The 16,265-nt window shown below is 40.2% G+C and overlaps 3 protein-coding genes across 3 annotated transcripts; 1 reads left to right on the forward strand and 2 right to left on the reverse strand.

Annotated features, from left to right (window-relative positions):
- Positions 1–4,605: 4,605 nt before the first annotated feature.
- Positions 4,606–5,766, reverse strand: LOC112200490. The gene has a single exon (XM_024341533.2). The coding sequence runs from the start codon at positions 5,274–5,276 to the stop codon at positions 4,776–4,778; it is 501 nt and encodes a 166-aa protein (XP_024197301.1). The 5' UTR covers positions 5,277–5,766; the 3' UTR covers positions 4,606–4,775.
- A 2,027-nt stretch (positions 5,767–7,793) lies between these two features.
- On the forward strand, positions 7,794–9,825 carry LOC112198129. Its single transcript, XM_024339188.2, has 3 exons — positions 7,794–8,879; positions 9,031–9,108; positions 9,460–9,825. Exons 1-3 carry the CDS (start codon positions 8,010–8,012, stop codon positions 9,463–9,465), a joined length of 954 nt encoding a protein of 317 aa, XP_024194956.1. The 5' UTR covers positions 7,794–8,009; the 3' UTR covers positions 9,466–9,825.
- Positions 9,826–11,665: 1,840 nt separating this feature from the next.
- Positions 11,666–13,341, reverse strand: LOC112198130. The gene has a single exon (XM_024339189.2). The coding sequence runs from the start codon at positions 12,835–12,837 to the stop codon at positions 11,998–12,000; it is 840 nt and encodes a 279-aa protein (XP_024194957.1). The 5' UTR covers positions 12,838–13,341; the 3' UTR covers positions 11,666–11,997.
- Positions 13,342–16,265: the final 2,924 nt, after the last annotated feature.

A 16,265-nucleotide genomic window follows, 5' to 3' on the forward strand; every position in this document is an offset into this window, starting at 1 on the left:
TTATTGGGGCGGGTTTGGGGATGGGGATCACAATACCATCCCCGCCCCATCCCCAATCTTAGATAGTGGGGATTGGGGATCCCCATCCTCATTCCCCATTTGTCCCCAAATTCTCCTTCCATTAGGGGCGGGTATCCAATGAAGCTCCACCCCGTTGGAGATTTTTGCCATCCCTAGTGGCAGCGTAGATCGAGGCGGCACTCAGGCGGAGCAAAGCGGGTCGGGTGGAGCAGAGTGGGTTGGGTGGAGCCACTGGGCTTGTGTGTACGACATGTTGTCTGGGGAGGATGGGCTGAGATCAGGAGGGCTTGATGGGCTCTAGAGTTGGACTACTCTTTAGATGCTCTTGGGCTGACTATTTTGGGCCAGAGTTTTTTGCCCTGGGCCTTTACTATGTTTTAGCTTGTCTTTTACAATAATTTCCTTGTTTTTAGGAACCTAAGCACTGATGTTCATCCAATATCTCTCTAGCGTCTCTAGAGTAGTACCAAAAGAGGATATCCGCTAGCTCTACGTATTTGAATGTATAATGAGTATGACTATATGTACGTACCACTTATGGGTACTACCACTAGCTTTTTGTCTGTCTATGTGTAACGTCCCGTATCTCAATTACCCGTTTACTAGTCATTTGGACGGTAAACGACTTTTATTTTCACTTTTACTATCGTTCCAGTACGTTTAGTGGCCCTAAAAGTCGACTTTTTGTTCGGGTCAAAATTTGAGAAAATTTCCTTCATGGAAGTTGTAGAGGACGTTAAACCGAGTGCGTGCATATGTGGTACGTAAAAATCGGAGCTAGTATGCAAAAGTTATGAGTGTAATTCAAAAATTACTGTTCATGGTAATTTTTGGATAAAAATAGAAACTTACCAGGGTAGGTTTCCAAAACCGGAAACCCACCCCCCCCTTCTCTCTCTCTCTCTCCCCGACTCTTCCTCCCCTCTCGGCCGAATTCCTTCCCCTTCGATTTCTTCCTCTTCCGGCCGACTCCGGACGTAATCCGGCCACCCCCAAGCTCGGTTTCTTCCCCCGGTCACGTCTGTGGAGGTATCTTTGGACGATTTGGCCGGAAAAGCTCGGATCGAAGGAAATTCCTCCCCGGTTGCAGTTTTGGGATTTTGCCGATTTCCGGCCATTCCGGCCACCTCCGGCCGCCATATTCCCATCGAAGGTACGGTTTTTGATGGTGATTATTTTCCCTAAGGTGATTCGTTCCAATTTGCATTGTAGAAGCCGAATTGACAATTTTCCATTCTAGGGTTCTTGGAGCTTCGGGGCTTTCCTTCACCGGCTCGATTCGGCCACTTAGAGGTAAAATTGATCAATGTTGTAGTTGAGAAGTTGTTTGGGTCTGTTGAGATGATGTTGTTGCCGGAATTTGGTGGTCATCGGAGAAGGTCGCCGCCGGCGCGTGGAGGCGCGTAAAGCGGTGTTTTAATTGTCGTTTTAACCCCTTATACTCTATAACGATCGTAGTTTGTAATGTATGAAGTTTGATGGAAATCGGAGGATTTACAAATTGAGTTTAAATGATTAATTATTGATAATTCTTTTCGAATTCACTCTAGGTATTGCATCAATGACAGATTAATGTTGGAGCATTAAGGATGGATATTGTAGAGGGTTGAGGAGTCGGATGTTAGGAAGGGGGATGTTTTGAATTTCCAATTAAGTATCGTGAAATTAAAATTCCGTCCTGTGGATTATATATATATTTATGATTGTTATCGTACAGGACGTGAGGAGGATTCCCTCGAGGAGGGTTCGGATCGACGGCAGGATTAGCCGTACACTGTGAGTGGACTTTTATTTTTAAGTAATTGATGCATGCATTATTTAAAAAAAAAAAAATGCTCTATTTATTCATCAATTTACATTTCGAGTATGAGATTATAAATTGATTTCGTATTATCTCATATTAATACTTTGATTATTGATTTGTTTCCGAGCTTTTGAGTTTAATCTTAATGGTGAAATTATCTTATTTCCGAGGTGATTTCCGGAATTATTCTCTAATTATATTTTATTTCGATTTGAGACTTTTAAAGGAGTTTCAAAATGGGATTTCGATGGAGTTGTATTTCCTCTTTTTTTTTTATCGACTTCGGTTTTGGCATTGAGAATGCCTTGTTGTTGATTTTGGAAATGGATTTTGTTCCGGTTTACGAATAATATTATTTCTGCCTATTTACTTTGAATTTGAGATGATCTTGGCGTGCGGGGTCACGTCTTTATACACTTGGATTCTTATTTCGTGAGATACGTGGGGAAACTATACAGATTTATTGGCTTTCTACGATCTTCTTCCTCACCATACGCGGGTCATGTGAATAGGTCTCCTCCTCACTTACTTTGTGTTTGTGAGTGGCAGTGAGGTAGCTTTCTCCTCCTCACGTGGGTGGTAGTAGAGGTGATATTCTCCTCCTCACACAATCTTTGTGTGAATGGAAGTTGAGGTTATTAGTTCTCCTCCTCGCACAATCTATGTGTGAGTGGCAGTCGAGGGTAGGTTGAGCCTGAGGGGCTCCATTCCCGTATGGTGAACCCATTTTCCCCATGTTCTTTTGTTGTTGTTCTTGACTAGCAGGGCTAGTCGGTCTTTTCTTAATTATTGCATGCATCAGGAGTTTTATTGAGATAAATGTGGAAAAGTATAAAACCCTTTTTCTTTCAATTATTTATTTTTGTCCACTCACGCTAACGTTTTTATATACTTTTCCCTGGGCCCTTCGGTTTCAAATGCCCAGTTCGCAGTGTAGCTGTTCGGCTTTAGGAGTTGAGGCTTAGCACCACCGCTGTCACCTATCCCTCGTAGGTTACTTGCTAACCTACTATGTGTATCGTTATTCCTTTGGTTCTAGACTGCTCTGATAACCTTGAGATTCTGTGTATTATTATTGTAACCTTTGACTTGGTTGTAATTTTGAGTTAATTGGATAATTTGGTACTCTAATTTGTGAAGTTGTGCGGTTTTGGGAGCAGGGTGGCTCCAGGAGTTTTGGGAGGGTTGTTTAGAAGTGAAATTGAAATTCTACAGGTTTTGGGTTACCCATTTTTAAGGAAGGTTATGCCGAAATCTTTGGTAAACCTTCTTTAAAGGTGGGTCCCGCAGGGCCACTTCGGATTCCAGGGTGGAATCCGGGGCGGACCCTGTCACTATGCCTTTAAATGACAGCGGAAGGGTATGTAACGGCTTATTCTGGCTTGTGATGAATATACTTTTCTTTAACTAAAAAAAAAAAAATGAAGTCCCAATAAACCCATTCATTTCACCATAACGCAACAATAAAGATTAAAAGAGGAAGTGGAACTTTAGAGCATCTCCAACCATTTAGCTATAAGTCATTTTGACTTTGGCTTTTTGGTAGAGGGATCTCCAACCATGCTCTTGCTTTAGCTATTTTGACTCTTGAGCCATAACTGGAGTCATTTTGACTCAAGTTTGTAGAACGAAAGCCAAATTTCTTTGGCTGAAAAAATGGTGGGCCCCGCTGCATGTGCTGCAATTGTAGTTAATTAATTCTCGAAAATGATTAATTTATTAAATGACTTTGGCTTTTGACTAAAAATTGAATGAATAGTGATGACATTAGGGGAGTCATATTTTGCATATGGCTTTGACTTTTGACTAAATGGTTAGAGATTCTCTTAAGGTCAACCCGAAGCTAATTACTTCTTCTTTTTTTTTGGATAAATCTGACAATATTTCAAATAATTCAACATGAAGTTGTAGTAAATACGAAATTTTCTAAACATTTGGTTATTACCATAATTGATCAATTTATGGTTTTATAGCTAGCTCATGTTCCCCTACTTCTTGATTACTATTTCCAAACTAAACAGGCTAAAATTTTCTTCACTTTTGCAAAATTCTCCTTAGAAAAGGATTTATAGACAACAAGTGATTGAAATTGTGTTTTGGGTCCAAAAAAAGATATTTATCTTCTATTTATAAATTAATCCACTCTGAATAGTTGCTCATAAAGAGATACATTATACCATGATGTGCCTATTGCATACAACTTGCACATATATTAAGTTGTTCCAACTTCTATGTCATTGTGAAGATGGAAGACCGTTTTAGTCATCAAACTTCTTTGCCTGATGATATAAATATGTTGTAACTTTTTAAATAACCGTACGAGTAATTATATTATTTCCATTCAATAATGCATTATTTAATTTTGTATTCCTTAACAAGATCCCAGTGATCCATTGTAATTATCGGTGCCCCTCAACAATTTCAATGTATTATTCTTCCTTATAAAAAAAATAAAAGTTGTTCCAACTTCTTAATCACAACCCACACCACGATATATGCTACGCTACATACATGTCACAAATTTGAGATAAACCTTTGGAATTGTCTATCCATTTATGAAGTGTATTTCTAGAATCTCATGATGGCGTTGTCGGGGGAAACACTCTTTGATCTGTATTGAACTTTGGGACCTCTAGTAAACAACATCCAGCTAATGGTAACATTTAGGCATAGTAAAAATTCCAATTCTTGTGTTAAACAGACAGATCATAGACACCAATACTATGTTTAGGGATTGATGATGATGAACTGATTCAATCTAAAACACAGAAATCCAAATCTTCACACAACCAATGAAAAATTGTATTATCCCAAAAAAATTAAAAAATTTGCAAACCAATCAATCTCCACGTACAATGTCAAAAAATCTTGTGGAGAGCAAAAAAAAAAGAATAACAAATACAAATTTGCAACAACATGCCATATCTGGGCTAAAAAAAATCTAACGAGTTCAAATAGACTCCTGCCTCTGCATTCTCATGTCCTCATAGAACCTCTCGATAAACCTCTGAGCCCGCAGATCAATCGAAGCTTCTTCACTTCCCCAATCCAACGTAGGCGCCAAAAGAGCCAACGCATTTGCATCTTCAGTGCCAGTAGAACTGGCCGGAAGAGCTTCCACGGCGAAATCTCCGTTGTCCTCGCCTTCCAGAACTCGGAGGCTACCCCAGCATCTACAGAGAAAGAACAGAGACTCCAATTCTCGGGAGCCTCTGTTCTTCGCGAACTGCTTTCTCGGGTAGCGAATGAGGGGAGTGTTAGAAGGCGAGAACTCGTATTCGCCGAGGAAGCCGTAGTTGTAATGCTCCATAAACCTCAGCTTCTTTCGGTTTTTCTGCGACTTCCTGATGAGTGACGAGTAGTACTTCTCGAACGAGAGCTTCCTCGCTTTGGCAATGAAGATGAAGACTCTAAGGAGCTTCGAAAAAACGGGTAGGTGTTTTCTGGACATTTTTATGGAAATCTGAAGTGAAAAGAGAGATTGGGATCAGTTGCGCTCTCCTTTTCGTTATGGAAAGGTTGAGGCTTTCATGGGGTTGATCGAGTCAAAGAGTAAGGGAAGGATTTATAAGGATGCAGAAAAGGAATGAGGAGAAGCGAATCTTATTGGTGGTTGGGAGCCTAGCTGTAAAAAGTGGGTATAGTGGTCGGTTGCTTCTCATAAAAGAATAAGAAACTAGCCGTTGGAGTTGGACCCCGAGTGGGTTTCCTTCCCTCTCTATAATTCTATGAAACATCAAGTTTCGAATACTAAACAAGATCTTTGGGGCACTTTTCGTGTATATGATCACATGCATTCTGCGAAGTATTGAGGGGTTGTGTGTGCGAAGTGCCTTGTTATGTGTTAAAGCATACACAATATATAGTTATATACATACCGTATTGAGTTGGGTCTAGGTTTTCTTTCTCCCTGCATATATTCCCCCATGGATCCGGTGTCACGTTATATTTGCAATTGTTTGTTTGTTTTTTTATTACATTTGATATAGTTTGTTGCATCAATTATTTATGCAATAGTTCAAAAAAAATTGGGTAAACATATCCCATTAAAAAAGTATCATATGCTCTTCTGATTAATCTAAATAAGAATATATCATCATTATGCAACAGAAACATAATGAAATAACAAACATCAATATCGGAGATGACCCCGGTCCTGCACCAAGTAAGACCAATAAATGACTATTACGGCTGTGAACACGTGGCTCAACTATGGGCCACCACTTGGCAAGGCATGCCAAGTCATTTGTCTCGCCTCTTAAAACTGATAGCAAACTCTCGACTAGATACACAATGCTCCAAAGTGAATCAATAAAAAAATGACTACTAGTATATGAAATGAGTACCTAGATGTGAGGCACAACTAAAACCAAACTGTAACATAAGCACAGCAAGTTGCAATGTGGTATGGATCTAGCTCCAATGCACGTTACGAACCCTAATTAGAAGCTTGGAAAGTTTCGAGAGCAAAACTTTCTAAACAAAACTAAATTGTGAAGGGATGAATTCCCAACATGAAAAATTCATACGGTTGGTGATTCATTGTTGCGAGATTGGCGTTACCACTCGAATTTTTTTTTGACGTCTTCTAACGTGAAGTATCATTGCATAGATCTAGAGTTGTATGACCACTTGATTCCAATTAAAACCTGATCGTAAGTTCATAATTTCTAATAAAATTGAGCAGGAATCCAATCAAATAAATTGTAAAAAAAACATCTTTTTTTTTTAAATTTCTTTTGGTAGTATTTTTGAATCAAACATTTGAAAAACATAAAAGAATTGTATTGAAATTGGAAAATATCGGCCAGCTTAATACATGATATTACATAGAAATTGATACGCGGCTCTTAAATTAAAACCTAAAAACAAGATTATTTGATTCAAAGGTATTTGCAAAAGAAGAAAACAAATTTGGACTGGTGCCTTCCACCGTATCCAGCAAACTATAGAAACAATATAAATAATTCACTAATATAGACCGACACTATTTACATTCCCGTTATAGCATATTACTATTCTTTAATGGGTTTTCAGAATGAAAAAATCACGTTGAATTTAGAAAATTAAACGTGAGTGAAAAAATAAAACAAATTTAAATTGATGGATTCCACCGTATCCAGCAAAGTATAGAATCAATATAAATAATTTGCTAATATAGACCGACGCTATTTGCATTCCCGTTAAAGCATATTACCATCCTCAAATGGGTTTTCGGAATGAAAAAATGTTCACGTTGAATTTAACAAATTAAACGTGATTGAAAATATAAAACACATTTGAACCGATGCATTTCACCGCATCTAGCAAAATATAGATATAATATAAATAATTCGCTAATATAGACCGACGTTATTTACATTCCTGTTAAAGCATATTACTCTCCTTTAATGGGTTTCGGATGAAAAAATGTTCACGATGAATTTAACAAATAAAACGTGAGTGAAAAAATAAAACATATTTAAATCTAAGCGTTCCATCATATCCAACAAATTATAGAAACAATATAAATAATTCGCTAATATAGACCGACGTTATTTACATCCCCGTTAAAGCATATTACTCTCCTTTAATGGATTTTCGGAACCAAAAATGTTGACGTTCAATATAACGTGAGTGAAAAAATGTAAATTTTTCACACATCAGGTTTTCAACCCTTTAATTTCAGTCTAGATAGCAATTAGGAAAAGAAAATAAGATTTGAATCAACGGCTATAAGACGAGATCAAAGACAGAGCTCGCTCAAAAACGCGACGCATCACCCGGGAAAACCCCACGGGTGCACGAATCACACTAGGGCGCACATTAGCCGGAAGCCAGAAATGGAAATTCAAACAGAAAAATAAAAATAAAATACCAAGGACATTTCCTTCTGGCAAGTTAACAACGCTCGCGATTATTAAAAAAAAGAAAGAAAAAAAAAATTACAAAATATATCGAAAACCCGAACGTTAAAACGCCCCTGACTGAGACTACCCTTCTCCCCCCTCGTATATAAACTTGGGTTTCCCGGCGATTTGTGAGAGAGAAAACAAAAGAGGGCATAGAGAGCCAGATAGAGATAGAGAGAGAGAGAGAGAAACAAGAGAGAGAGGATTTTCCATTCGGAGAAAAATTGCGAAGAGAGAGAGAGAGAGAGAGGACTCTGTGATCTGAGAGTGGGCGGCTCTGAGTTTTCCGATCAATGGTGTATACAGGGGGGTCGGAGGAGAGAACGAGAGTGGTGGCGGCTAAGTCGTCGTCGGCGGCGGCGGGGATGAATTCCGAGAGAGCGGCGAAGCCTCTGCACAATTTCAGTTTGCCTTGGGATTTGAAGTGGGGGAACCAGAGGCACCTGCGGTGCATGAAGGTGGATTCCGATGGCGACGCGGCGGCGGATTTTGATCGGCGATCGGCGGTGGGGGTGGTTCGGCGGCGGGGAGGGGAATCGGAGGGGCTGTTCGACAGGCGGAGCAGGGTGAGGAGGCAGAGGATCGAGAGAGCCGGCGACGGCGAAGAGGAGGAGGGGATCGAGGCGGTGAGGGAGAAGCTCATGTTTGAATTCAAAACGGCGGCGGACAAGATGAAAGACGCGATTTTGAGAGGGGAGAAGGAAGAGGTGGAGGAGGAGGACGACCACGAGCCGGCGCCGGTTGCTGCTGCTGTTGTTACTGACGCGACGGCGGCGGCGGAGGAGGAGGACGCTGAGGCCGTGGCTGCGGAGGAGGGGGGATCGTCGCCGGCGGCGGCGGCGGTGAGGCCGTGGAATCTGAGGACGAGGAGGGCGGCGTGCAAGGCTCCAATTGGCGGTGGTGGCGGCAAGGGGTTGAAAATTGAGGAGAGGAAGACGAATTACTCGCCGTTGAGGAGTGAGGGAAACAATGGCGGCAAGTCACCGAGGCTGGTCCGAGGGGCTTCCGGTTCGGGTCTGGAGAAGGACGGGCCCAAGGAAAGGCCCAAGTTCTCACTCACGCTCTCCAAGAAGGAGATCGATGAGGATTTCATTCAGATGCTCGGCCACCGCCCTCCCCGCCGCCCCAAGAAGCGGCCCAGAGCGGTGCAGAAGCAATTGGATGTAAGTCCGATTCCAAATTATTACTCTTTCTTCCCACAATTTCACTCATCTTCTTCATCTCTACCAAATTAACTGTCTTTGTACTTCTTCTTCTTCTTTTGGTTTCACTGGAAACAAATTAATTGATATTCATGGTGGTTTGGATTTACAGGCTTTGTTTCCCGGTATGTGGTTGACGGAGGTCTCAGCTGATTCGTACAAGGTTCCTGAGTTCCCTGAAAATGTCAAGGTATTTGCTTTCTTCTGAGTTCTCTCGGAAAATTTCAAAAGTTTCATTCTTTCGTTGGAACAGAATGATAACAAATTACGGCCCTGGTAGTTTAGGTCTCTAGCCTCTGAATTATGAAGTTTTGGCTTCAATGTAGTTGAGTACTTGTGCTGTGGGTTCATAGGTTGAGAAGAAGAACATGGAATTCGAAGTTCCCGCTCTTCTTCTCTTTTGTCACTAATCTTTCGAAGTATCAATCAATGAACAAAATTTGTTTCAGCTGGTTCCTGGTTTTACTTAATTGAGCTTGTTTTCGATGACTGAGTTTTCAGAAGTTTGGTTCCTTAATTTTGAACTTAATTTGTTTTGCAGAGGTAGCAATTTGGAGCGCGTGCTGGGTTGTGTTGATTGTTTCAAGGCTCTGTTTTCTGACTTCTGCTGCTGCCGGTAGCGCTAATTAGTGGTAGGCCACAGTACACATTGTGCAATGGGAATTTGATGAAAGGTCAAATCCCCTGCACTGCTTAATGTTCAGTTGCTTTGGAACAATGATTTTGTTTGTTAATTATAATTCATCTTCTTTCTTCTTTTCTTAATAAATGTAAATAAAGGTAAGCTTGGTGGCTGCTTTATATGGAACTAGTTATATGGAATAGAATACCTGTTCTATGATCTTGATTTTGTGACTGTCTAATGTTGAAGTTGCATTAATATCAGTGTATTCAGTGTTCATCTTGATTTGATGTGTTCCTTGGGTACTACTTGACAATTTGTCTTCGAGTCTTTTAGCTGTCTCATCATCTACATGTGTTGTCTTGGAATAAGTGAATGTGAGAGAAGAGGATTAGCATGGGAGAGTGACTATTTGTATGAAAATGGAATCTGAAGCCTTTCATTTCCGTATCCTGTAGTATTCTGCTCATAGTAAGTGTTTAATAAGCTCTTCTCTTGGGAATGTACTCAAGTCTGATGCTATTAGGGGTCTTGGGTTCTTGCCTCTTCGGACACTTGGTTGCTTGGCTTGGAAATCACTCATAATGTTGATCAAATTTCACAAACCATAATTTAATTTCCCTCGTCAGCTTGGCTATATTATTAGTACTTCTAACGTCTTTCTCTGGCTTAACCTGTATACTGTAGTATTAGTCATCATAATTGTACAATCTTTTCATTCCTTCCTTGCTAAACCCTCATTTCCTTCCCTGCTAACTGCCATCAAATACTTCACTGAGTTCTACTACTTCCTTGTTCATTGTTTACTGGTATTTCAGATGTTCTGAGATTATGTGTGGTGAATATAGAGTTGGTCTGATAACATTGCAGTTCAGTGGAATCTTTCATGTTATATTGCTCGACTTTTTTGTCTGTCTTGCTGCTTTGAGATGGATATACTTTTGTTAATCCCTATGGGGAAAGGCGTACTAGACTTTATGGCCATGCCCTTCCCAAATTATATGAAAACTGAAAAACTAGTAATTTTTGCTTTCAAATTGGTAAACTGTCATTTTCTGTCTTATTCTGGTTTATGCTGAAATTTTCAAACTAGACATGATGATAATGTAGAGACATGTTCATTTGGGTTATTTTGCCTCAACCTTGTTGGTACTTCGTAATAATAAAACACTAAAACCCACCTCTTCTCTTTTTGAAGTTGATTACTTTGATAAGCAAATTGCGGTGAAAGTTTGTGATCACGGATTTGGAGTTCCTCGAGGCTAATAAGTACTAATCTCAAATGCTAAAGTAGTGATTAATGATGAGCTTTTGTACATTATGGATCATTAATCAACTGTCTTCTTAAATAATAATAATCTTACCATCTCACTATTGTCTTGCTTTAGCTTATGCTGTGCCTGGCTTTCGCTTTCTGGTCTCTGCTGCACTTTTCTCCATCTGGAAATTGGCTCTGGTGCAACTCCCTAGTTTGAGTTTGTTTGACTCGTGGGGTTTGGTTGGAATTGGCTGACCTGTTATTCCTTTTGGCACTTGAATTTCAAAACTCGGAGAACCAAGGTCCAAAAGCTGTTGTTTGACTCGGCATTCTTGACCTTTGAATGCGCGTCAGACGATTGTTGCTTTTGTCAGTAGTACTCTGTTTCACTTCATCTATTCAGAGGCCCAAGTGCTTAAACCCATTTTAATCTCCAGTCCACTAGTTCTAGACAGGTGGAACTTGAACTCCAATCTGAAGCTTGTGTGTTATTTTGTGGAGTCTCAGATCATATCCAGCCCTGCTTGTCCTTTCCATCTCAGTTTTCTATTCCTAGGCACCTCAAAACTTCATTTTAGACATATAGCCTTGTTTGTTCTTGTCCTATATTCTTTTCTTAATTTTTTTTCTCTTCTTCTTGGGTGTTTTGTTTCTCCCTTGTTGCTACTATTTATATCTGTTTCGATCAATGCAATTCCTGCTTACTAAAACTCAAATCATCACAAGGGTTTAGATATGACGGCCATTTTAACTCTTTTTTCTTTCAGCTAACCTGGTTTTCTATTCTAATACCACGAATTAAAACAAAAATTAAGGAACTTAAGCAGAGCAAAGCAGAAAAGAACAAAAATAAACCCTTAATCAATGTTCAAACGAAGAAAAGAAAGTCGTATTTACTTGGTTTGTGACATAAAAAAAGAATCAAAAGCAGAAAAGGAAAGAAAGGGATGTGAGGAGAGGCACAAGAGAAAGATACCTTGTTTATCTTGTCTCCTAAGCCAGTAACACGTTGATATGAAATGCAGAGTTACTGTCCCTACACTTCTCTCCCCTGTAGTTTTCACAAGTAGTAACCCAAATAGTCGATGAACTATTCTAATTTTACATTATAGCAAAGATTCCTGAACATTTCTTATTTTACAGAGTATGATCACATGGTTGGACAGCTAACTGCATCTGTATTCGGACATGAGGACATCTCATTTCTTCTTCCTTTTCAACTTACCATTACAGAAGAGAGATCCGAACCCGAAAAAACTCACGGTAACTTTTGAAATGTAAGGTGGTGGGAGATTCAGGACTGGACTAATTCTTACCCCATTGCCGTAAGATCCACTCTTCCTTAACGAAGGCTTTTGTGACCGCGGTGAGGTGTTGTAAGGATAATATGTAGTGCTACTTGAACATGATGATGATGATGCTGATGATGATCTTCTTCTTGAGTTGGTAGATTGGTTTTTCCGCAAATGCTGCTGCTTCTGATTTGGGGTAACTGTTTGCTTTGGATTTGGAGCTGATCCGGTTGAGTTGCTTCTCGAAAGAAAATGGAGTGATCGGATTAAGCTCATACCGCGAGCAGTAGTAGTACTATCGAAATTGAGGCTGCTGCTTCTCCTGAACTGCCAGGAGGGCTTTGCAATCGCAGGCTTCTCATCATTTTCATTAGTTTCATCTTCAGCATTGCTGTCGTCTAAGAACTCCTTCAGTCTCTTTTTCTCTGTGTTTTTTGTTGCGGATTGATGAGGAGGCTGAAGAAGGGCTTCTTTGGTGGCGGTGGTGGTGTTGGGATTTAGCTTGATTTGGACAGGAAGAATCTTGCCATTGGAGAAAAGCTCGTCCGCCGAAGACAGCTCTAGCTTGATATTATTGACTATGCAGAAGTCGAAATCAGAACTTGAATCCACCAGAGATGAGTCTAACCGTTGTTGTGGCTGCTCTTCTTTTGTCACCGTAACGTTTGCCTTGTCGAGATCATGAGAAAACGAAATCCTTGGACTAAATACGGGGCTGGAAATCTCCGAGCACACCTCGATGGCCATAGTTGAAAGCAGAAAACTTTCATAAAGAGATAGAGAGTAGTGTAACTCTGGAAAAACCTGCTCCAAGCCACTGCTTTGAATGCAAAGAAAACCAGAAGAAGGAGATTTTGAATCACCAGAGAGCCAAAAAATGACAAAGGATGTTCACTGATTTGGAGTCAAAGGAAGAAGGAAAGCTGGCAGGGATTTGAAATATGGGAATGAGAAGGCAGAATTTGCTGCTTCAGCTTTTCCACCTTGTCTGAGCTTTGAGCAATAAATGCAGAACCAGATCAGTAATGCCGAAGAAGAATTGAAAGTACTGCTTATATTCCCCCAAGTTATCAGAAAAAAGAAAAAGGAAAGAGTAAAAAGAATGAAAGTGGTTGAAATTAGGCACCGAAAGGCTATAAAAGAAGCCCTCCTCTCTATGAAACTTTTACTTTTGGGGATGGAAATCCCAGAGTGAAAGTGATTGAGGACTCGTTAGGAGGCAAATGACCTTATTATTACTGATTTCATGGGATTTTTTTGCCTTCTGTTCCAAAAAAGAAGCTATACAAATTTGGCATCCATCTGATCAAAATGCCTTCATGTTATAACTCGGTAAGCTTCCTTTCTGAAATCAATTGGCACAGCACCAATCCATGTGCGTATTTACACATTCGGCAGATTATTAAAACCCAAAATCTGATCTCTGCATGAAAAGGAACAAAAATTGCATGGGGGAACAACTGGTTGAGGGTGGATCTAGTTGCCAATATAATATAAACAGCTAGCCAATTTTGCCCCGTCTGGTACTAGAGCTTACAAGTAGCAGTACATTCAGATGTAGAAGGGTCTCCAAACGAATGTTTTATAATGATTCGGATTATTGAAACTTTAGAGCCGAAACTGTTATCTTAGTCATTGTTCTCCTCCAACAATTCTCTAACGAAATTTCATTATTCGGGAGCATTATAAGACACAGATTTACAATAGAGGGCTTCAATCAGTTCTAATATTCCAGAACTAATAGTCTTTGATTATTATTCACAAGCAAGCAAGGGGGTGTGGAGTTGTTGTCTAACTGACTGACAGAAGGTTTTGATGATTGATATGGCGACAATAATGTGGCACGCTATGTGGGGTCGTTTAATAATGTGCATCTTATTTCAGAGTACTACTTCTAAAGCAAATAAGCAATGTCACTTTGTTACCTCATTAAGGGGCAAAAGACAGGGATGAGTTTAGTAAAAGCTAGAAACTGGTCCAATGCTCAAGCCTCGGCATCTGTAACAACCAAATTGACAACCCAAACAACAGAGAGATGACGGGAGGGTCTACTAACTCACACATTTGTTGTGATTCTCTCATCCTATAGTTTAGCGTGCCAATATATATATATATATACACACACACACACACACACACGGAGCTGTTCGAGAGCGGACGTCTGCAACCCAGAAAAAGTGCGGACGTCGCTCCTCCGGCCTCGATTAAGCTTCGACGGCTCGGCGGGGCTTACCGGAGGGGGGCTAGGGGTCTGAGAAGCCGGTCTGCAGTCGGGTGGAGTCGCCGGCGACGAGGTTGCAGCGTTACCCATAACCTTGCAGTTGCAGGTCCGGCCGTTGCCCAGAACGTGCAACCTCAATCTCCTCCGACCTCGATCGCTGCCCAAAACGGTCGGGGCAGGGGCGGACCCATTCCAAGGCCTGAAGGGGTCCAGACCCCCCCCTAGATGTTTTGGTAAATCTCAATTAACTAGCTAATTAGGCTTTGAGATTTTTAAAAATGAGCTTAATTCAAGCATTGGAACCCCCCCGGGTCCCAAAAATTTCTCATAAATCATAACTAATCAAAGTTCAAAACAGAAATCAATAATATTAAGAAACTAAATTAGTTAGTTTACTAATTACTAAACTATTTATTTGGTAAATTATATACTTTATTATTCACCCAACAATAAGATTTATTACTGTACCCAAAAAATAATTATACTAGTCTTTTGTCAATTAAGACAAATGAAGTCTGATATGCATGACTAATTTTTGGATAAATAATAAGGGAATTAATTTTCTTAGAAAAAACGTAAACTACTAAATGAATAATAGTTATAATGTGCATTAGTCTATATACAACAGGGATCCGAGCAAACACTTTAGAAGGTTTATGTGCAAACACATCTGACAATATTTCTTCTAATATTTTTGAAGTATTTTTTTTCAAAAACAAAAATATATGTAACGGCTTGGACTCCCCCAAGATTTAAATCCTGGTTCCGCCTCTGGGTCCGGGATGCCTCCGGTCTCCCACTGCAAGCCGCGCACTGCTGTCGCCGCCTGGAAGCTGCTGCTGCGTCGACGTCCGCACTTCAGCGACAATGCGGACGTTCGCCTCTGATCGGGCCTCTCTCTCTCTCTATATATATATATATGTATTATCTCGCATGGAGCATAATGAATGATACAATTTCAAAAAGAAAAGGAGAGATTGAAAGAGACACTTTTTTTTTTGCGCAATGAAAGCATTGTTAAGTAAAACATTTTAAAAAATGATATAATTATGAAGTGAACAAAAAGAAGACCTCAAGAATCTAATATATTACTTTATTTTCTGAATACACATCTTTAGATCATTATTGAATGAAATAATTTTCTTAATAGCTTTAAGAATTGATTCCATATCGAAAGTCAATTTCTATTCATTAGTTCCGCGTTAAAATGCAAAACTTTAATTCATTGCTTAATGTCTAACCGAGTGATGAACACTAACCAAGTCTCTCTCACGAGTTGTACTTGATCGAGTGATTACTCGAGTACAATTCGAGAAAACTAACTCTAATGTATACTTAAAATCCGATGCAAGGGCATGACAAGATACGAATCAATATCGTATGTCGCCCGGGCGGTACTCGAGTAGTTCTAGAGTTATAGGGCATCATCATATCGTACGGTCCAAATCTAGGCTTGGTTTCATTCCCCGTCCCACCGCCCACATGGCATAATGTCGGCATTGTACTGGCGGGAATCTAGGCATATCCTTAGCTAGTCTGGACAGTGATACTTAAGCTCATGGAGATATAACTAATCAACCAGACAACCAGTGCTATAAAACGGCGTCGTGGTCACATATCGTTAGCAAAACCCAAACGACCACAAAAAGCATTGAAAAACTGAACTACCGAAACAGCCCCTAGACGCGACTTATCAGACGAAATGGGAAATCTCAGATCTAAACCGCACCTTGCACGAGTGATATACGCGCGAACACGCACTGGCGAACACGCACTGGCTCTATTGGTAATGACTTGACTATTTTGTCCCTATGGTTGAGGAGCTACCTGTTGAGAAACTGACGTCTTTGTCCTGTGTGGAAATTAAACATGGAGAAATCGACTGTTTATTCATTTTTAGAGAAAATATCACAAATAGTCACTGAGTTATGACCCATTCGACACTTAACTCACT

Source organism: Rosa chinensis, chromosome 4 (genome assembly GCF_002994745.2).
Source record: "Rosa chinensis cultivar Old Blush chromosome 4, RchiOBHm-V2, whole genome shotgun sequence".
Classification (NCBI taxonomy): Eukaryota; Viridiplantae; Streptophyta; class Magnoliopsida; order Rosales; family Rosaceae; genus Rosa; species Rosa chinensis.

Coding starts and splice junctions, on each gene's coding strand:
- LOC112200490 (XM_024341533.2), bottom strand. CDS start 5,276: ATGTCCAGAAAACACCTACCCGTTTTTTCGAAGCTCCTTAGAGTCTTC.
- LOC112198129 (XM_024339188.2), top strand. CDS start 8,010: ATGGTGTATACAGGGGGGTCGGAGGAGAGAACGAGAGTGGTGGCGGCT. Junction 8,880..9,030: donor CGGTGCAGAAGCAATTGGAT/GTAAGTCCGATT, acceptor TTGGATTTACAG/GCTTTGTTTCCCGGTATGTG.
- LOC112198130 (XM_024339189.2), bottom strand. CDS start 12,837: ATGGCCATCGAGGTGTGCTCGGAGATTTCCAGCCCCGTATTTAGTCCA.